Source organism: Macrobrachium nipponense, chromosome 21 (assembly GCF_015104395.2).
Source record: "Macrobrachium nipponense isolate FS-2020 chromosome 21, ASM1510439v2, whole genome shotgun sequence".
NCBI classification, from domain to species: Eukaryota; Metazoa; Arthropoda; class Malacostraca; order Decapoda; family Palaemonidae; genus Macrobrachium; species Macrobrachium nipponense.
The window spans coordinates 10870879-10894204 of NC_087212.1; the positions used below are offsets into that span (position 1 = coordinate 10870879).

The window sequence follows — 23326 nt, forward strand, 5'->3', positions numbered from 1 at the left end:
GTAAAAGGCATAAAAGGGTTGCAGCTACGGGCTAAAGGGGCACTGTAAAAAACTTTGCACTGCTTACAGTGCACCTCACATGGCAAAATATGTCATCAACTATGCCTCATAACTAAAAACCAAAGGACCTCTGTGAAATTTTGTCACTCATGCCTTCCTTGTGCTTCATCTTTCACAAATCTCCACTTGTCTCCACCCTTCTTCTCACAGTTCTTGTTCAATATGTTGAGGTCTTCCAACCTTCCCTGTGCCCACAAGAGCCCAGCTGGCAATACCACATACAAGAGTCCTTTTGATCTCTAGTTGCAACCCTTTGCCTTACTTTTCTTCTACTTCCCTTTCTGTATTTTCAGATGGCTGTAGAATATTGACTACTTTCTATGTATTAAGTTTTATAATTCCAAGCAACAATAGAGAAATAGGAGTAATCTTAGCATTGATCCTGTTTAGTTACAAGTATGTTAACTAAAATCATCCAAAGAGAAAGCTATCAAAAATCAGTTTTGAACTAAAATTTCCGAGATATGTACGTACTTCTATTGTGTTAGTAGCTCGAGTAGTTCATATATGGTATAATATCAAATTACACAGAGTTCAACTTCTGGCTTACCAAAGCTTCAGTCCTTAGAGGTAAAGGATGTAATGTTGGTGTAGGAGCAATAAGGTTTTCTGCATCCTCGAGTTTCATTACGCCTTCACCTGTTTCCTCTTCATCGTCATCATCTTTTTGATCAGCCGAGGAGAGAGAGGAGCGCGAGGATGAAGTAGACACAGATCCAGGATGACTGACAGCTGCTTAAAAATTTGAGAAGTTCAATATATATGTCATCATTTATATCACAAAACAAACTTTACTGGAGTTCACCTTCTAAGACATTAAAGCTACAAATTAACCGTGAATGAAAGCAAAGGATCTCTTGCTAACCAGCCCAAGACATAAAAGATCATTCCACTGATTATAATGTCTACCCTTGCATTTTACCTACAGAACCTCAAAAATGCATAATTTTACTGTGTTATATACAAATCACTGATAACATTAGTCAATGTAAATATAGTGAGGTAAGCATCCCTTTATATCTATTCAGGCAAAGAAATAATACAAACACTTCATGAACATATTGCAGTATCAAGATCAATTTCACCATTGATACTGTATACTGAAACTTTCAATATCCACTGGGGAAAGCAAGAACTTGTGTCAACCTTAAATTATTACTGTTACAACAAATCAGCAATGTTTTGGTAGTCTTCCAAATGAATGCACAAGAAGATTGTACACTTAATTGTTGAAATTCTACTTGGAGAGCCATCAAACAAAACAAGCAAAAATGCTGTAAAGAAAATTTCTTTATGGGACGAGGCAGGGAATATATTCTCTCTTCATGCTCCTTTAATACAGATTCACACTCCCTTATCCAAAACCCTCAGGGCAAGCTGTTTCAGTTTTGGATTTTTTTTTTTTTATTTTGGAACTGAATAAAAAATAGAATTCAAGCAAAATGATCTTAATCTATTTCCAAACAAGACAATCATTGATGCCTGAAGTTTGTATACTCACTCAAAAATATTCTGTTCTGTACCATTTCCAGTAGTTTTTGTCTACCAAAATTATTCTTTCAAAACACATAGGGGAATACTTTTTCTCATTAGAATGTCCTTGTTAATTAATTATATAAAGAGCATTATGTAATACTGCAGAATAACAAGAAAACACATCAGAGAAAATTGTATAAAACATCTTGAAAAATGAACTTTAGATAGCTAGGAAGAAGGGTCGATGAGGAAACTAAAGGCTAATGGTAAAATTAATCATGATCAACAAAACATCTAACTTTAGTTGAAATTGCAGAAAAAATAGTTTCCATTTTCTCAATTTATGCATTCCACAAGGGCAGGAATAGTTATTTGACTTGTGTATACAAGATGGGAAATGTGAATGGAAAGCTCCTCATCTCTTAGGCTGCTGAACATTAACTAGCATAAGGATAATACAGTAGAATGATTCTTCCCGGTATTTCCTCAAGTCAACCATATCACTACAGTTGGTTAGATGGCAGATGAACCCCTCTGACAGGGCATGAGATCTGGTCTAGCAAAACAAGCAGTGATTCGCAAAAGTCTTTCATCTAGCTCCGTTATTCAAACCTTTTTTAACTATAAGGTCCCCAACAAATGAACTGGCTCTTGCCCTCAGCAAAAGGCTGGGAGTCTGATGGGTTCAAGTACTAATAAAAAGCTCAACCCATCAAGTACTAATAAAAAGCTCATTCTTAATCATGGCATGTTTTGTGTTTGCTCTATTTTTATAGCAAGTTTCTGTTGTGTTTGCTCAAATGTTTATCTCTTCTAACTTGCTGGAGTTTACTTATACCTCAGTAACCTATCTCAAGAAATCTTCTATTTACTCATTTACACTTTTATATTAAGCAGTTCTGTATCAAACAAAATTTATATTAGTATCTGCTTATTCCACAAATACAAAACTTAATTTAATATATTGATGCAACAGTAACAATTATGTTGTCATAACTTCCTGTCTTTTTTTCTTAAAATAAATCTTGCTTAGAATCTATATACAATCTAATACTACACTAATTCAAGGTGATTATTTCTTGTCCAAGTTCAATAAACAGAAAGTAAACCGTGGTAAAAGAATATGTACATCTGTTATGCTTTGGTTAATATGATATTACAATAAATTCATAGTGTTTTTCCTTCTAACTGCATATCCAAATTGAAAGGATAAAACATGCCTAAAGATACAGATTCTCAAACTTCGCTCACATTCTTAAATAATTAAATGTAAAGCAATATCCTAGATTAGGAAGCCATCACATATGAGAACTTCTTAAATCACTTTTATCAAAAAATTTATATTATAACAACAGATTTCTTCAGAAGAGAAACCAATATAATCATGCCACACAGTAAATTGTTAAACCTTAAAAAATGACAAATATTTAATTAATTTGTATTTTCATGACAAAAAAAACTTCAGTCTTAACATAAGGGGAAAATTCTCTGATGCCAACTGAAGAAAGCCAATAAGGGATTTCCCCATTCAAAGTAGAAAAAGGTAATGCTGTGCTTAACCTTTATAATCCTCAACTACAATGACAAGAACATTGAAGAATAAATATTAAAGACATTGAAAGTTTTATCTTAAAAGCAAAACCTGTCAATTCTCCCTCCTTTACCTTCATGAAAAACTGGTAATGTCAGCTGCTTAAACTTTATGAAAAAACAGATGTCTGTGGGTTAAATACAGTGGAACCTCGGTTTTTGTACATACCCCATTCCGGAACCTCCAACAAAATCCAATACAATAATTCCCAAAAGGAATAATGTGAATACTATTAATGAATTCCAGACCCCCAAAAACATTAAAAAATTCATTTTAGAGGGAATAAACAGTTTTACATACAGAAAACAATGAACCAAATATAAATGAATAATGAACATTTGATATCACTCTTACCTTTATGGAAGACATTTGTTAGTGTATGGAAGACAGAGAGGAGGGGAGAGGGAGGAGGAGAGGTTAGTGTTTGGAAGGGGAATCCCCTTCCAGAAGGACTTCAGGTATCATGAACCTACCTTTGTTTTTTAGTGGCACTGTCTGAGGTTACTTTTCCTCTTCGTTTTTTAATGGCACTAGGACCAGCTTGAGAGTCACTGGACCTCAGTAGCACAACAAAACTGTCCTGAGACATTTGTTTCTGGCATTTCTTTAAAATTTGCCTAAAGTTAAACACGGCATTGTCATTAAACATGTTGGAGACACAGATTACATGTTTGTTGGGATGATAATTCTCCACAAAATTTTTTTACACCAATCCACTTTGTAAACATGTCCTTAATCACTGAAGTAGGCACATATGTATGGCCATTCGTTTTCTGAATTTTTCAAACCAGCCTCTGCTGGTCTTAAATTCACTAACAGCAGCTCTTGTGTAGGCATTTTGTCACTGAGATTGGCATGCAACACCCTCCAACATTTTGCTACGAGTTCTTTCTTAAATTCTCTAGTGTTTCTCGCCCTTTTTACTGAAGGGCTGGCACTTGGAACTTTCTTTGACCCTATGATGACTTATTTAGCAGTTGCACTTGAATAAAAAATCTCAAAAAGCACAAAAACAATCAACACAAAAGCAGAATAGGTCACGAGAGGACACAGGATGCTCTCTTTGGGTGTTTGATATGGGGCCCGATCACGTGATGGGCCCCGGCTGAAGCATTTCTGAGTGTACGTAAACAGAGGAAATGTACAATAACTGAGACAAAGTTTCATAAGAAAAAGCCTACAAAAATCAAAACATACGAAAACTAAGGCATACAAAAACCGAGGTTTGACTGTAATTTACTAAGAATGCTGACAACTCAAGACAAGTACCTCTCTTCCATTAAAGCTAATAAAAAATGGTCCATGGAACAAAGGACTGGAATACTTTTAAGTGTCAAAATGAGAGCAAAGTATGTAGTTAAAGCTATTGGGCGATGATGGCTGGAGGAGTGATAAAAACATGGCAGAGGGGTCACAAGAAATTCATTGTCAAAGATATGCTGTTTCCAAATCTAGGAGTTCTGAAGAATGTTTCAGATGCCTCACTAATATAGGGAACATGAGTTTGAGTTGTTAGCTAGTCTGCACTTTAAACTACAGCCACCTTAGCAATTCACTGGTCAACTATGAAACCTGCTTGGCTCAAGTCCTTCTATGTCACTGCACCCTAGCAGCAAGATTTTTATTCTGTCAAAAGGGGTGTATTTTCAGCTTGACCGGATATGAAAATTATCCACGGTACATGTTAAAGACAGTTGCAATGCTCCACAGCTAAAAGATGGCTTAGAAATGAGAAATACAATTCAAAAATTAAAAAAATTAACAATGAATGCAAACAACTGCACTCTTTTAGCAAAATATACTTGCATTAAGAATGGTAAAATGTATGATTACAGCTTTAGGTGTTCATCTCCATACTTAACTAATTCAGATACAGTAATCCAAGGTAAATTAGTTCATCTAATTATAATGACAGTTTAATCAATATTCTTAATTCTAACAGGGCTGACCCACAAGGTTTCCATGAAACTAGTAATTAATAGTCTAATGAAGGGATTTTGACGTAGGAAAAATCTATTTCTGGGCGAGGAAGCCGTGTCGCTCCGTGAAATGTGTCCTCTTTAGCACTATTTCTAGTAAAATATTGCTATGATACCAGAGAACTGCTAAATTGGCAAACTATGAAGTGTTATTGCAAAAACACAAAGACATATTAAAACTTTTAAAGTTGTTCTCAACAATAAGCTTTTGCTTAATATGTAACAGCTACCAAAGCAGTTTGAGAATCTGAATCTTTTAAAATATATCAAGAAGTACATTTCATCATTTTGTCAAGTATTCACAAAAGACTAAAATTTAATTTCATACTTGAAGAGGAAACAAGATTTGGCTAATAACTTTCATGTATGACATTCATATAATGTTTATTCCTCATGCTTAAATGAAAGCAGATTCTCTCTAAAGGACTAAATTTGTTTCCCAAAGCTGAACAGCCTTCAAAAGAAATATAACTATACTCATGCCCTTTTCAAAAGGCTTCAAAGACTTCAAAAAGAAAAAAATAATTTTAAAATAAAGTAGCAAAAATTCAGCAGTCACAAAATTATTTGTTTGTGTACAGTACTGTATACTAGCCTTTTCAGTTAATCTGAAGTTTTAGCCCTCTGCTCCCACGAGGCTAAGTGATAATCACAATGTTTCTTTGCAGAACAATGACTTGAAACACTGTGAACTAATTACTAATTACAAACCAAAGGTATGAACTACACATACTGTACTCTAAACTATACATGAAATTAATCTATTTATACAGTGTCACTGACACTGATGCAACTCAAAGCGTTTCTTACCAGAGTCCGAAGATACAGTTCCAGGTAGCTGAAGATACAAAGGTGGATTGAACACTGAACTAGGATCAAGTCCCGATGATAGGGTGGCCTTCTCCTTTTCAAATTGCGGCCCATACCCCGCGAACATATCTGTTAAAAGCCAAACATTATTGCAAGTGCTATTACAGTTATCACAATACAAGCAGTCCCTGGTTACCGGTGGAGGTTCCGTTCTCGGAAGGGTGCTGGTAAGCAAAAATTTGCCGTAGCTGAAACTCTGTCATTTATGGCGCTTACAGCACCAAGTTTCATTTAATGGCACCTCTGTTAGGTATGTTATGGCGCCATAACTATTATCGGCACCTTATGGTGCCAATAACCGAAACTTGGCCTGTTATGGCGCCATAAATCGCCGATTTTATGGCTCTAGAGAAGCACCGATAACCGGGGACTGCCTGAATACTATTTCAATCTTTAAACAATTAAAAACCTTTTGGGCAAAATTCCATAATCCTAGAGTAGTATACCAGAAATCAATAAATTAACATAAGATATATACAGGCAGTCCCCAGGTTACGACGGTCTCGGCTTACGACGTTCCGAGGTTACGACGCTTTTCAATTATATTCATCAGACATTATTTCCAGGGCTACGACACATGTTCCAGGGTTACAACGCCTACAACACTCATCTGGCAGATAAAATATGACACCAAAAATGCAAAATAATCAATATTTGAAGGTTTTTTTTTATGAAAAATGCCATAAGAATGCAGTTTACATAGTTTTCAATGCACCCAAAGCATTAAAAGTAAGGTTTTCTTAGGATTTTTGACGATGTTCCGGCTTACGACGATTTTCGGCTTACGACGCGTCTCAAGAACGGAACCCCCCATCGTAACCTGGGGACTCCCTGTATATCAATGATAATTAGAGTACTAATTCAGTAACAATAATCAAATATACAGGTACACAATCCCTTAACAGAAATTCTAAAAACCATAAAGCTCTAAAAGCCAAAAACATTTTGTGGAGTAGAACGTCAATTCTTAGGGTTGGTGATTTGGCATGGTAGCAGCTGACCCAAGTCATTTGGGTGTGTGCTGCCACCCACATTATTTTTCTTGGGAAATCCAAAGAATTCACCTTAGAAAATCCACAATTAACACAAAAATTGTAATAATAAAATAATTGTACATTGCCAAGCCTTAGTCCTAAATAATCTTAGTATTAGCCCAAATTCACACACCGTGTGTGGTGTGCTCATAATGTTTTAAAAAATGTGTAGTACAGGTAAAACATTTTTGGAAGACAAATAAACAAACAAATTTTGTTGTTGTCAGTTGCATGGACTATAAATTGTGTGGCCTGCATGTAAATAGAAATGGATTAACATTCCTGAAGAGATTAACAAGGTGAATTTTGTTTTGAAGGTATGTCAACGCAGCATTAGTAAACATCTTCTGAAGCAAAAAATTCTTTTGTTACTGAAGAATCACTGAACTAACAATTTTGCACTCAAAGTAATAAAAAGGAATTCGTTCATGTAATCAGTTAAATACATACACTATTAAAAACTATGTGCTACTGTAATTAAAACACACGCACTTACGTCACCTTCATCAGCTTCTTTCTCAAACAGAATACAGCTAAAACCTGATCGGCTGGCTGGCTGCCATGGAGAGCTGTTAGCCAATGAAAGCCCTCTACTTCTGTTCTATTTATAGACATATGTCATGGGTGGCAATAAGTTTGAACATTGCCACAATTGTCATTATTTGACTGCTGATGACAATAATTACTCAATAATTTGCTTTATATAACCATTTCTTCATGAAAACTAGAATTTAAAAATTTCTAATTGTCCCATTACTTTATTACTGATGATCTTAATTATCTCACGTTCACTTAACAGTATGTCTACGTACTATATTAATATAAATAATAATAAACTATAATAACTATAATGAATAAGGAACTATGTATAATGGAAAACCATGGAAAAGGAAAAATTATATGTATTTGCTGCTGCAGTGATGTTTGATTATGCTCCTGACCCGACATTTCTGAAATAAAAAAATTCCAAAACCGAAATACACCTGGACTAAATAATTTTGGCGAAAGGATTGTGTACCTGTATATTCTAAGACCACAGCATTTGTAATATCTTGATGTTTCAGTGATCCCTTACCTCCACCACTGTTTGGCGATAAATCAGGCATGTCACCAACAAAATCACTTAATGAGGAATAAGAGCTGCTCGTACTCTCTCCACCTTCCGAGTCACTACCACTCTCATCTGAAACAGAAAAATTAATTCAAAAAGTTCTGATTCCATACAAGACTTCCCAGAAACTTATTTCACCCTAAATTCTCTAAATAATATCACAGACTTTGCCATACTACTACTTGAGACCAATACCTGTTGGAGGATTATCAATCTGTGTCCCGGCCCTGAGTGTAGCACCAAGTGAGCTGCCTTCTTGCCATACCCTAAAACCAATAGGCTCTAAGGTATGTGCATACCATTTACTTTTATCTCCAATCAAAGTTGGGTCAAATACCCCAGTATTCACCCGAAGAAAAGCCATGTTGGAAGGTGTTATAGACCATTCTGCTAGGAACTCAACAGCCTGAAAATATAGGATAACTTTTCAGTAAACTTAAGTCATTTAATAGAGCCTTTTTTATTTACTATACAGCTAATACCACTGCGCATTGAATTTTCCAGAAATAATGGACTGCCTTCTAGTGGTTGCTTCTAAACCATTTGCTTGCTTTTGTTAGCAGTTGGGCATTTGCTTACTACTTCATCTTTTAAAATTGTGAAAGGAATTTTCTGTTATGTATTTAAAAATGGAAATAAAATACACATAGTATTGAAAACCTGTCCATGCCACATAAGTTGCAAAATATAATTACTGTACTGTAAAGCTAGTTCACATCTGATTTAGTTATAAATTATGTAGCTGAACTAGACTACCAAGGCCAAATCTAAAATTGGGCCCTCATATTCTTATTGTCCTCTGCAAGTACCATCACTTTAATTTCCATTAGTGGATTTTTTGTTTCTGTATTATTTGGAAAATAAATTTCAAACTAGTAGATGGTCAGACACTACAGGGGCATCACCAACTTAGGAAAATAACCACATCTCTCTTACATCTGCTTAAAGTAAATGCCTGGATATGCTTGCTTCTTAGTGTTGTATGAATGCTCTGTCTACTGACATCTGGATTAATACATGTAATGGCAAGTAAATTTGACTTTAGCCTTGAATTACATGGTTGAGGAGGTACCCCATTCCATATCACCATCCTTCTAGTTTTAAGATAATTGCAAGACTGTTTATGATAATCAATCAATAAACAATTGATTCTCATGGAAGAGATAAATAGAAAATGGAGCAAGATCATGCAGAAAAGGGCTGGTAAATAACACTTACTGTAAAATATGATAAATCTCTGAATATCACATATTTCAAAAATCCATCTTTAAACTGCATAAAACCTTGACATTTGTTTTACTTTTACACTGACGTTTGAGTGAAGTACAGATACTAATCAACTTTATTTTCATAAATTTGTTTTCATAAAACATCTCTAATGCTTAAATCACTGATTACACAATTACTATTTTGGAATTATATTATCATATAGTATACTAGGATACAGTTTACTAACCTGTGTACGGGCAAACATATTTAAAAATGGAGTGGCACGAGGTCTTGATCTGAGAAATGAATTAATCTGAAATGCAACTACAGGTCTTGGATAGAGGCGAAGTGTGCGCGTGTGTTCTGTGAAGTTGGCTAAAATATTCTGAGAATTGAAGAATCGAACCATTGCAACTCTTGTAGCTATGTCCACTGAATCCACATCATTTCCTAGGTAAGAAATTATCAGAACGTAGTAAATAAAGCCACCAGTAAAATCTAATATAATCAGTACATATTAATCTTTTTCACAATAAGAGGAGTAAAACACAAGAGTAGTACAAAAATTAGAGGTTCTCTCCTGTCTTTAAAACATAGAAACCTTCTGTGGGTAAGCTACACATTTTTTGTGAAAAGGAATCCAATACACATTAGAATCACAATACTGTATAGTATGTAGTGTGTTAGGCTTCTCCATAAATTCAAGCTTAGATTGAATCCTAAGGTCTGAGGCTGGATACTTTTCCAAACATTTCTCTTACCATGTGTGAGGGTCATAACCATTTCACTACAAAATCCAACTATAAAAGGAAAAGAAACCTTCCTGCACTAGCATAACTAAACTTTGGTAATACCAGACTAACGCATATGGCAGTAAACCATTTTCACAAAAAGGGTCATTGAAGAAGAAAATAAACTATTTGCTAAAATAATCAAGTTTTTACAGAAGTCCCTTGAAAAAAAAATAAAAACATGTACCATACATTTCCAGGTATAAGATGACCTTTAGATAAGACGAGGCCAAAAATCTTGGCAAATTTTCATGAATTTATCTCATATCTGTAGTATAGGATGACTTCTAAATTACAAATCAAAATGTTTTTGGAGAAAAGTGGTTAGTATTTGCGAAAATTAAACAGTACAACTATATTAATAATAACGACGACTTAAAGGTTGTTTTGCTTGTTGTATCCAATAACAGTGCGTATTCGTATTATCATATTGTTACTGTATTACAGAATATAAACATCATCATGTACATCATTTGCATTTGATATTGTTTACATTCTCAAATTCTCGGGTGATTTGAGTATTAGCGATATCTTCATTGCCATTATTTGTTAGGAGAGATATAATTCGGAGATACCTTTTATAATAACGAAGTTTGGTTGAAAACGTGCACATATTACTTCATTGTACGTATAAGCATTGATCAAGAAGGCGTGATTTCTCTAGTTCCAAACATCACTGCCACCTGGCCGTTATTCGTTTTATGCACCCTCGGCTATAACCTGCAGTTTTAATTTATACTACTATTCTTTCTTGAGATCTCCACTGCATGAGAAGTGAATAAAATTTTACTTTATTTTTACATATTGATCATCAGCAGGGTTTAACAATTTTAATGGAGCTCTTAACAAACACTCGATAGTTACCCAATTCCATCTGAGCACTCACCACAACTAACTTCCAAGACTGATCAAGGTAATATTTCCGTACAGTACATGCTACTTGAAAACAACAATAACCTAACATCTAAACGATCAGGACAGTTGGCTGCCAATTTTTCTGAAAAAATTCTAAGCTAAGGCACACATAAGCTATGCAATTTCCAGGCCCTGTTAACTTTGACCTTACATGCAAGCCTCCATGTTACACGCGTTTTAAGAGTTTGGCTTTTCAGATCATATGGAATAATATTTTCATTATGACTGTTTATCTGATAAAAACAGAATAACACTAACCATATATAAAAGGATTGTAATGTGTAGCCAGGGACTTTTCTCGATGAATTTCTTCTGCAGTGCGTGGTGGAGGAGGCTGTGGAGACATGCTAGCTAATGCCTGAAACATAATAAGTTTTTAGTAACTTTCTCCCAGAAAGTTTAAAAATTCCAATTAAATGTGGAAATACAATATTAAAAAGATACGTACGTATCCTTATTCCTAACGATTAACTGAAATCTATCCCTAACAATTAACTGAAATCTATCAGGAAAAATAAAACGCTCTAAAAAAATCACAATTAAAAGTTCAAGATCCTCAAAATGGAGAATCTACTGAAAACATCCTGTTTTCTCGAGACTAAAGCATAAATTGCATATTTACTTCATATTTTAAACACTTCATTAATCTATTAACATCATCAATACAATTTAAATAGTACTGTGTTCTCTGTTATGCACAGTACAAATTAAAGATGCTACTACTGCTACAAAAACTAGCAAAATAAACCAATGGTACACATAAATTACCAAAAATGTAAGAAAGAAGCAAGACTGCATCAGAAAGAATAAAGAAAAACTTATCCTGAACTCAACCTTTAAAAACAGCTTCTTAACGAATAGAATTTCTCATTCCTATTATATGACTGCTTCAGCCAAAAGAAATACCCTGTTGATGATAGTTTTTAAAAATTAATGGCATACTTTCCAGTTAAAGACCATGTACTTAAAAACTACTTTTAGTCTTTGGGTATTATTATTAAGACTATTCTCAAGTAGTCCTCTGTGATACATAGTAATAAATTGTTATAAACTTATACTTTCTTTAAAGCTATACATTAGTCTTTAACATAAACATTCATACTAAAATCTCTGCCAGTTTCACAAAGGACAAGTATGACATACACACAATCAACAATTTTCAAAAGTATAAAATAACATGTATGCAGAAAACCCTAAATATTCAAATTGCCATAGCAAATTCAATAACTGCATTATATCTGAACAATAGAAAACTCTTTTCTCCATGCATTCATGCAACCATTTTCTCCAGAAAATAGTGGAAAAATATGCAGCATTAGAGAATGAAATACCAGGTGCTTTAGAAAATATAAATTGTGTCTCAATCGTCACTGCAAAACAACTGAACACCAAATTTTCCTTATATACTGTATATAGAAATACAGTTTGTAAAATCTGGCATGATGTCCTACTTAATCTGCAGAAAAGCAGTCATCACAGAATTTGTAATAACTGTTTACTTTTTGTTCGTAAAAGATGACTGATTCTGTTATACATTGGTCTACTTCTACTAGCAAATCTACAAACAGTACATTAACGTTTGGTGTCTGTACACTGCTATATGGTATTTACATGTGAAAAAGGAAATAATACTTCCATCATTTGTAATGCTTATGATGGATTCCCTACTGCTATATCTTCTAATTATTAACTGCCTACTTGCAGTCAGTTTTCCTTTTTATAGTTCTTTTACTGGCATAAAAATATTTTCATATCTACAAAAATTTAGAAGCAAATCTACAAATGACATCCCATGCTAGTATTTTGATAAATTATTGGCTTTCAGAATCTTTTACTTAATGGACCAGGGAAAATGTAAAAAAGCTACATGGCATCACTGACTTTTTTCCAAAAAATCTTTTAATAAAACTAAACATGTACAGTAGTATAATGATCACTATGTAGTATATGAAACATGTTTGTAGTTCATTTCAATATTTTCTTTCTCCACTAAGTAAAAGATTTCATAGTCAGGTTTCATTCATAATTGCAAAGGTGTAATCAGGGATACTTGTGGTTTTACTGCTCCTAGTGACAGAAAACCTGGTCTTCCGATTTATGAAGCAAATGATGTGTTTATAAATACTGTACCAAGGTGTTATCGTGTAAGGAGCGAAAATATGTAAGGTTGGTAGCAACTTGAAAAACTGATTGGGTTTCATGAAAGTACATTTGCAAAGTGAGATATTAAATATATCCTCATATACATTTGAACAATGTATATGAGGAGTTAAACGTTAAGAGGTAATGTTTCTTATTTTGCATACATACTTGAAAACAATGTTGTAACAAAATGCTATATGGAAATCACAAAACCCAAACAATTTACATAATAATGCAGCAAGACAAAAGTAGCTTTCTATGTAACAATTTTGTAAACTATTTGTGAGCGCGCGACAAACCTCATCCATGGATTTTATCGCCTGTGGACGTAGCGGCGTGAAAAATTTGGGAAGGGAAAGGAAAGAAAATAATAGAAATATAGTACATGTATACGAATCTGCTGAGATGACAAGAAATAATAATAATGAGACCACATGACTTTTTTCTTGTACCAACGATGAGTGGATAGAAACATCAAGGTAGGTAACTCAAATATCAGTAATGTAGGCTTATGAAATACTGTACATTATCACCAAGGAACTGCCTATTATCTCATAAGTAAACTATTATTCAATTATTTCAGCCTGTAATTAAACATTCCTTGACAAATTTTCGGCTTTTAGGAAAAACATTGATGTTGTACAATAAAAGCCATAACATCTACACAAATATCAACATCACTCGTAAAAGTCATCACCATAAAGACTATAATTCTAAACATACTTGATTATAGTAATATACTTTCAAATTTTAGCATAACAATTAAAATTATGTAAATATAAAAACCGTGCTAAGTACCAGAGCAGTTTCGATGTGCTCATGCACTAATGCACACTGCTCAAGCATCATAAAGGCCACATCATTCTTTGGCCTCACGAAAATCACGAAAACCACAATTAATCAAAGACAACCACTGATAACAATAAGGGAGCAAATAGTTCTCCCTACTGTAACTGTTAAATGCATACTGCATTACCTTTAAACATGCATAACCCCTCCCTTAACCATGACCAAAACCCCTAACCACTAAAAGCCATGTTATACATATAGTTATCACACGCTTTCTCTGCATCAAAGATAAAACCACCATGAAACAAGTCATAACATGCGCAACATTAACAAAAGGAATATAATGAGGACTTGGTAAAAATGTACCTCTACACAGTACAGGAGCAATACTCACGCTTAAGTGCTGCCAATAAACTAGAAATGATGCCTAAATCAAGTAAGGAGTCAAAACTTACCCCAAAAAATAAATATTTTTATAGATATAGATTTGTCTAAGTAATACTATAATACTGTAGTAGCATTTATTCAACAATGCCATTTTTGTACCATCAATGATTGACCTACTAGTAGTGACATACGATACGTATTTTGTTCCTATTATAATATACAGTAATGGCCAATAATATTAATGATTACAGATGAAGGCCAAGTAAATCCTGATGGTATAAACCAAAGCACAATAAAATGTAATGATTCTACCATATCACCAATATAGAAACTTTTGAAAAACCAAGAAATTAACTGACTACTATTCAGGTACGTGTATAAGTTATTTACATTATAAATATGGTGTATAACAACCTGGTTAAAATTGAAGTTCCATTCTTGTATCAGGCTCTATATAAAAAGATACAAAGTGTATCAAACATAATTCATCTGCTATCATCAACATATACTATATGGCTACCTTAATTTCACTGGCCTGCCCAAAATGTCCTTTATCCTGGAATTATGGGAAAAAACCAGAAGGCAACTGTGTGCGTTATCCATATTTTACATCAGCATATCATGACAGGGCTACATAAAAGATAAGATTTATCTTTCTGAAAGGTTACCCTACAGAAAACAGAAATGCTCATGCCGAGTCATTTAAGTTACAGTATGTAATGACATTTCCACCTCTGAGTCATGAGAGAAACAAAACACTATACAGTGTATAGTAATTTGCTTAAGAACTTGAAAATCTCCATTGCGAACATTTTAAAATATCACTTGCCTGCAGCACACTTCAAGAAATGTCAAGGATCAGTCCTACATACCATTATTTCTGCCAATTTTTGCAAAAAGTAATAAAAATAAGGCCTATCAACAATGATACTGTCCACAAATAGCCAAAAAATAGCAGTCAGCCAAACACCAACAATACAAATATCCTTAACATTCTGGTCTGGAAGATATAATTTCCCAAAATGCTTGTCATTACCAATGACAAGCTCTCTTATAACCCAAAAGAAAATACAAATGTAAACTTTCTTCTACAATATAATGAAATTGACCATTATCTGTACAGCACCACATATTTATTACTAAACTCCACTGCAATACAATAACTGAAGTCTTTAGTCAACCTCAGCCATTTTGTGATAAGTGATCAGTCCCCCCTGACTGAGGCACTTGTTTTTCAAAACTCTTAAGAAAATCATATATCCCTGCATATCACATCAGTCATAAACAATACTAAAACTAAACACTGAATACTAAACAAAAAGCTACCAACCATGGATGAGCACACACAAAATTTCTCAAGTCTCATTCCTTCCACAATGACCTTTCATCATAAAAGTGTTATTGCTTTATTAAGTTTTTTCACTGGATATACAGTGCATACTACTTTTACTTATGTTTATGAACAGTACATCTAGAATGAGTGCTACAGAATAGAAGTGCCCATGAGGTTGTTAGTCTGTTGACCTCTAGCTGCTAAATTATATGTAATGATTCCAGCAAGCTGGAAAATCTCCACTAAAGCTGTATGGTACTTTGGCATAATCTTTACTTCCTTCAGTACTAGATCTGAAGGAGAGTAATTTTTTTTTAAATGTTGGGTAACAAAAGTTTAAAAAATACTTACTATGAGTCTTGACTATTTGTGGATACAGAATCCTCACACAGTAAACCAAAACAAACATACACTTATTAACTTATTATTGCACAAATATATACTTTACCTATATCAGGGCAGAACACTACACTGCACTGCACAACAATGTACTATGAGAGGGAATTAGGGAATTACACCTGTACTGATGCTGGGCACAATGGTTAATAAAATACAAACATCCAGACCACCATTCACTGAAGTTACAATCAAACTAAAATCTTAAAAGAACCTCAAGACATTAAATACCTCTTCAAGCCAAACAGGAATTTTAGGAAGGGAAGATAATGGCTGGTACATAGCAATAACATAAACAACAGATGGAAAAATGAAAAGTTATGAAAATCATCCTACCCCAGCTTCAACAGTTAGTTGATGAAATTTTGAGTACCAGTTAGATTCGTACAGCCCATGGATCTGACAAGGCAGTAGTGGAAGCACAGAAAAGAAAAGTGCATAGCCATCACATGAAGTTCACACTAATAAGGAGTTAGCTTTCAATACTTGCAATGCATTCTTTAACAGAAAAACCCAAGAACATAAAAACATGAGCTCTCTGACAGACTGTACAGTACAGAGTTCACTGATGTAATGGAAGAGTTAAGGGCTAAAAGGGTTGTTAACTGTGCTGCCCAGCCTAAAAGAGTAGCAAGACGCATTAAGCAAAAGAAGAATTGACAATGACTTATGAATGCAATTAAGTTTTTTGACTGGCCAAATTCTAAAGTGCAGGACAGTGTTGTAAAAAAGAAATTTATCCTGAAGTTCAAATTCTTCACATAATATTCCTTCAGCAAAAGTGTTTACATTCCATTTTCCCATTCTGTTAAAAAACCTGTAAGTTTCTGGGTTATATATTCAAAGCAAACTTACCGTAAGAAAATCACATAGAGGAAACATTTCGGTTACTAAATAATCACTTAATAATTTCAAAACAAAAGAAAAGAGCAAAACTCTTGGAAAAGTAGTAAAAAGACCTTTCTATATAAGACGGCATTTTATAAAGTGATGGTACTTTCTTCCAAAAAGTAAACTAGATGTCATATAGCTGCTTCTGTCTTGAAAATTATCAGTGTGCCTCATTACGGTGCAAACACCCAGAAGCAATGTTGCAAGTACAGAAAATATGCACATCATGGAATCAACAGCAATAAGAACCAAATTAATTCTAAGAACCAAATTAATTCTATTTAGAATTTTCCAAAACTAATATACTATAGAATTCTACAGCTGACAAATTGAAAGCTCCTATGCTACACCTACAAAATATTTATATATAGTTTATAAATATGTATTGACAAAAGCTCAATATTAAGCAAGTCAAGACCAGAACTCAACAAGGTATCCCAAGGAAAAATAAGAAATCCCCTTGCAAGATTGATAAACTCACTAGAAGTGCGTCCTCCTCAATGCTCATGGCACTGAATGTTGACTAAGAAGAAAAACACATTGCACTCAAAACTAACCCCATAAATAAAGGATAGTACATATCACGATAATGCATCAGTGTAAATAAACATCATAATTCTCAACTCTTACATAAGTTCTTATTTTGATGAAATGAATATCTGATAAAATTTCTGCAGTGAAAACTCTTTGTAAACAATTACAGAATTCCCCCCAAAATTGACACATTATAAAAAAAAATGTCACAAGAAACTTAAACTTATGGTAGCTGAGAACAACAATATTCATAAACTGCAATACAATGTTAACAGAATTTTAACATTGTATGTACATGAAAAATCTCATATGTGAATGCCTTTATTTTCCTTAAAATAATTCTAGCAGCTAGAAAATATTCTGAGAATACTTACAAAACAGCAATAATTATATTACATTTTATGACCATAATGGTTACCTACCTACTTTGATCTGCAGTGCAGTAAACAGATATTTCTCCAAAAACTGCAGTTTAGGATGTAAGTCTGTTCTAAGGTTTTTCATCTTCATTTTTAACTAAGTAAAATCATATGCTCAATTTTAATCATATTTGTACAGCATGAAAAAATTGAAGCATGGGTGTTTTTATTGCATATTAACATATTTTACATAAGGTGTTTTTCCTATAGATCAACGCTATTTGAGAAAAGCCTAACACTGAAAAATTAAATATGTATATACTTGCTATGTATATACTACTGTATAAATGAATGAATTAATTAACATATTTATGAATTTTTCCACATCACCCAAAGCACTTGAAGTAAGAGGTATGTCAAAATCTAACATTTTATATTATATTGGAATATCACTCTGTATATCTTATTAATTCTTGAAGTATTTCAGATAAAATAAATATCAATCTGATTATATTAAAACAAGCAATTTTCTCTTTAAAATTACCAACTGCCCCCATAAAGTTATGATAACTAAAGATTGAATAATTCATACTGTATAATTTATCAGCATTTTAACTGCATTGAAGAATAACAAAATCCAACATATAATTTTACGTAGTTGTAATGATTATTAGTGAACCATTTCCTGTACAACTTAATGAAGCAAATCAACACCTTTGGATAAACAAAAACTTTAGTACATCCAATACTGCACATTACAGCAAACAAGCTACATACCCCACCCACCATAAAATTAATTTTCTTAGCATTACATGCTGCTGTGGTTTTGTGTGAAGAAAAAACAATTGTCTTACATAATGGAATTTTCTCTCTATACAATGTGTAGAGCTATTGATAAAATGCCCAGAAGATAATCTTGCTCTTCCAGCACCTGAAGCATGTTTCCCATTTCAGGCAGAGTAACATACTTTCAGTTTTCCTCTGAGTTGAATATTTGGCCAAAGTAATATTAATGTCAGCTTTTGCAAAATTTGCTTTCTCTATCTTTAATTTTTCTATTACGTACTTCTGTATAAGCCCAAGGTCTTCTCACCCTGGTATTGTGCTACAATTACTTAAGTTTTCTGATAGTCAAAGCACATAAAACTACTCATTGTCTCTCTCCCATTTACTTAGTAATTTGCTGTGAAACATCTACTACTTTCTTATTCAGAATTCTTAGCAGTGCTTTGCTGAACATGTAAGTATAAGTAACCCACTTTAACAACCTATTGCTGGACCCTATAACAAAACTAATGGGTATCTCAAGCACAAGTACTCTGCATATTTTGTTTTGATGGGCTTCCAAACAAGAAAGTGGTTTACTCATTGTAAAATACTATGCAAGACTTAGTAAACAGCAAAGACACTGAATAGTTTCACTTGCTTTGACTGCCAGCAAAGACCCAGTTGTCCAGTCCTTTTCCAAGTCCTATAACCATTCATCATCCCTTCCCTTTTATAATTCATAGTGAATTGGGGTAAAATTATTCCTTGTCTAGTTAATAGCCTTGAAAAAATACAGTTATGTAAGTCTCTGCCCCAACCAATCATTATCTTCATCTCAACACACAAGCCTTCATGGTTACAAAAAAATGTAAAAATATGCCATGTAAAAGCTAGTGGTGTCAACTCAACCTGGATTCTTTAGTGACTTTGTAACTGAGTCAGTTGAAATGAGTATTGAGTATGAACCTTCCAACTTGATGGTGTTATGCTAATCAGAACCCTCCTCTTGACCTAAGTCTTCTTACTTAATACTGTAGTTATTAGGCTAGATCTATCAAAACACAAGTTTGCACTTCATAGAACTTATAGGATTTCTTCAGATAATTATGATCTTCGAGTACAATCAATGCCTTACTCCCAATCTAGAACAATAAGCATCAAATCAAGAATGAGGCTTCAAACCCAAGAAAGGTGCACAGACATAGGCAGTATGACTCACTTATTAAACTGATAGATCAGTCTCCTCATTTGAATACTAAGTTAATATGGTCCAATAAGCAATGGTTTTAACTTTGTTCAACACCTAAGATTATGGCAGACATTAAGAAGTAGTTTTCTGAGGAAATTCAATATTCATCTTCAAAGCATATAAATTTTCATTTATGCCTTTAAATTTTCTTTTTTCTAAAATCTATTCTTGTCTCCCAACTTTTAATAGCCTCTCGCAAAAAATTTACATAATCATGAAAACTGGATACATGGAGCTTTTTGAAGAAAATGGCAAAGAGGATTTTCAAAAGTGTATCAAGGCACAAATTCAAATAAGACAACATTTAGAACAAACATTTCATTCTATGCCATTTCTATGCCTGATTTAAATGTAAATAGTATACCTGAGAATAAAATTATATTTACTGAGCCGAATAAGAAGAGGAGCTGAGGAAAAATTAACATTGCACTGTATATTTCCAAAGATGTTACACTTCCATGATGTGTGTAAGTTACATATAGTGTGTATTAATATATTTCTGGAGTGATCAGCCACTGGAACCAATATTTCAACCACCAGAGGCTTGACTAAATTTGCTGTAATCCTTTTAAACAAAATCTCAAATTCAATCCAAAGTTAGCAGCTTTTAATCACTAGGTCATGGCATACTGTAAATTGCCTTCAAACTGTATTATATTACATTCACTATAATCCTCATGCAATGGTAAATAAGCCCTGTAGATTTTGTAATAATTGAATGTTTTATTCTCTGAACATTGGAAATCACACTTACACTGCAGTATCTTGTCAGCAAGTAATAGTTCTCTATAAACTCCTCATCACTTGCTAAACAAACAAAAAACACCCTTTGTAGTTTCATAGACCCAGTTTTATTGGTTCGTGTTATATTCAATAAGAGTTCGTAACACACTGCAAATCATACCTGATGGGGTTTTGATTCTAATAAAATATTAACCAATAAAGTCTTTCAATGGTTATCCAAGTTTCACTTTTCTAACAATAACCTTGATTGCTAAAAAGTCTATCTTTTCAATAGAACAATACAATCACTTTCCAAATAAAACATGTAATATTCCACAATAGTACCACTGTCATGGAACACTGCTGTAACTGTTATTTATAAGCTTACCACTTCTAAAAGTAATACTTACAGAAGTTTAAGGATACCAAAAGTATAAGAAAACATCACAAACATTAGTGTAAGAAGACATCACAAGAAAGTACTAATGAAGTTAAGCGCTCTTGTATACACACTCATCGACATAAAAACTAAAACTTTTAAGGCCTTTTCTATGTAAGAAAATTATCCAAAATTAATTATAAATTGAGGACCCTTACCTGTTTCAAATGGTTCTTCAGGATGGTACACTCAGGTTCTGGCAAAGGGGGGATTTCATCACAGATAGGTGGTGGCGAAATTTTATTTGCATCCAGGTCTACCAGCCAAACATCATCCGGAAGCCTGGGGGGACGCAGGGGAGGCTCAGAGCTAGTGAAGACATCAATTATATGGGAATTAATTTTTAATAAATCTCATTCTATACACCAGATCCCAAAACCTCTTTGACAATGAGGAGCAATGCCCAGTTTTAAATACAAATCAGCAAGACAAAAGTGCTGGAATATCTACATTTCTGAGTACACAAAAATAGCAAACTAAAGCTTTTGTACATCTAAAATACACTACTGTACAAAAACTAAAATAAGAAAATGCAGTGCACTTAAACCAAATGTCCTATCAGCAGTTACTACATGAAGCAGTGATAAAGCAGTAAATTTACTGAGTTACAAAATCACAAAATAATAAAAAAAAACTCTGTAATCAATGCATTACCTTAAACTTTTAAATAACTGAGTACCGTACTAATAAAAGGGTATGCCAATTAAAAATAATTTGAGTCATTATTATTCTCTTCAATTATCAACTACAGTACTTACATCATAACATATTTAAGTACTAGTACAATGCAAAATAAAACCTTCAAATAAGAGAAAGTCCTATGACAATGTAACTGACCTAATATTATTAATCAGATTAAAGCTATTGTTTAATGTTACTTGAATAAACATCCTACTTATTGCAAATGCATAAGATGAAAATGCTCATATTAGTGCAAAAGCAGTAAATTTCATACTATGAAACTTGCATCAAACTACAGTGAAATGAAACAAAAATCCACATTACAATGTTATTACATTAAAAACTAAAGCAAGTATAAACACCAAGCATCTTTAAACATAAATTCCCACATCCTTTCAACTTACGTAAAATGTTTTTTGTAGAGCAAGAATGAAGCTGGGATGCCTATAATGTAGGGTGTTGGGGCAAGAAGGAGCTGTTCTGAGCAGCTCATGAATGTGGGAAGTAGAGGTATCACAGGAAACATATATTCTAAAGGGTAGATCATTGTAACAAAAGCCAGCACTGACATGGACAATGCGTTATTGTCCCGAGACTGCAACACAACCTGTGGAAAGATAGTACGTATTCCTCTAAGGATGGGTATAATACAGGGGATGAAATTATTTTGCAGTAAGATTATGCATAATATGTATGATGTGATAAAGAGATATGATGTAGATCAAAATTAATACAGCATTCTAAACATACATTAATAAGACTTTTATTGCCAGAAGTGTCTCATAAAACGTTTTAGATTTTGTACTCAAAACATAATAAAAGCATCTGACAGAAATAAGAATTCCATGGCAAAATACCCAAAAGTCTGGTGAACCTAATTTTCAACTGAATCTGTTCAACAGTTATATACATGCCTCTTATATGGATAGTCAAAATTTAGTAATAACCATACAATTTTCTCCATGTTAATTATAAAACGATTGACTCCACTTGAAAGATCACAGACCAAAATTATTTATAAAAAAATAAGGACACAAAGAACTCTTAAAAATAAAAATAATGTTAATTTCACATCTAGCCCCATCAAGGGAAGAGATGAAGTAGTAAACGTGTTCATGATGACGATGATGATGAATGAAGTCCATAACCATGAATAAATGCCAAGAGTTGTGGAATGATGAACAGATAACAAATTAATGTAGATTAAACCAACAGAAGAATTATGGTAATCATCAACACAAAAAGCAAGAAATGTAGAGTCATGTTAACATATTTGTCAATACCAGATTTAAGTAATTAACAGAAATATCTCAAGGAAGGACAGGATCAGGAAAGAATATATGCAGACTTAAGGCAATATTCAAGTCAAAACTCAACACTGGAAATATGAAAAAAGCCCTAAACACACGGGCAGTACCAGTAATCAGATACAGCACAGGAGTAGTGAAATGGACAAAGGCAGAACTCCGCAGCACAGACCAGAAAACTAAGAAACATATGACAATAAAGAAAGCACTACACCCAAGAGGACTACTAAGCATAGAGAACTGCGTCAACATCAAGAACAGAGCATTGGGGCAATATCTCAAAACCACTGGC

At 33.5% G+C, this 23326-nt stretch overlaps 1 protein-coding gene across 1 annotated transcript in view; it reads right to left on the reverse strand.

Annotated features, from left to right (window-relative positions):
• The window catches only part of LOC135197783 (MAP kinase-activating death domain protein-like), a 312071-nt gene that overhangs the window by 193661 nt on the left and 95084 nt on the right, over positions 1–23326 (reverse strand). The window contains 11 exon segments of the mRNA XM_064224890.1: positions 611–795; positions 5917–6045; positions 8086–8193; positions 8317–8527; positions 9578–9780; positions 11295–11394; positions 13478–13498; positions 16420–16482; positions 17456–17497; positions 21205–21355; positions 22132–22334. Coding sequence (XP_064080960.1) covers positions 611–795; positions 5917–6045; positions 8086–8193; positions 8317–8527; positions 9578–9780; positions 11295–11394; positions 13478–13498; positions 16420–16482; positions 17456–17497; positions 21205–21355; positions 22132–22334 — 1416 coding nt within the window.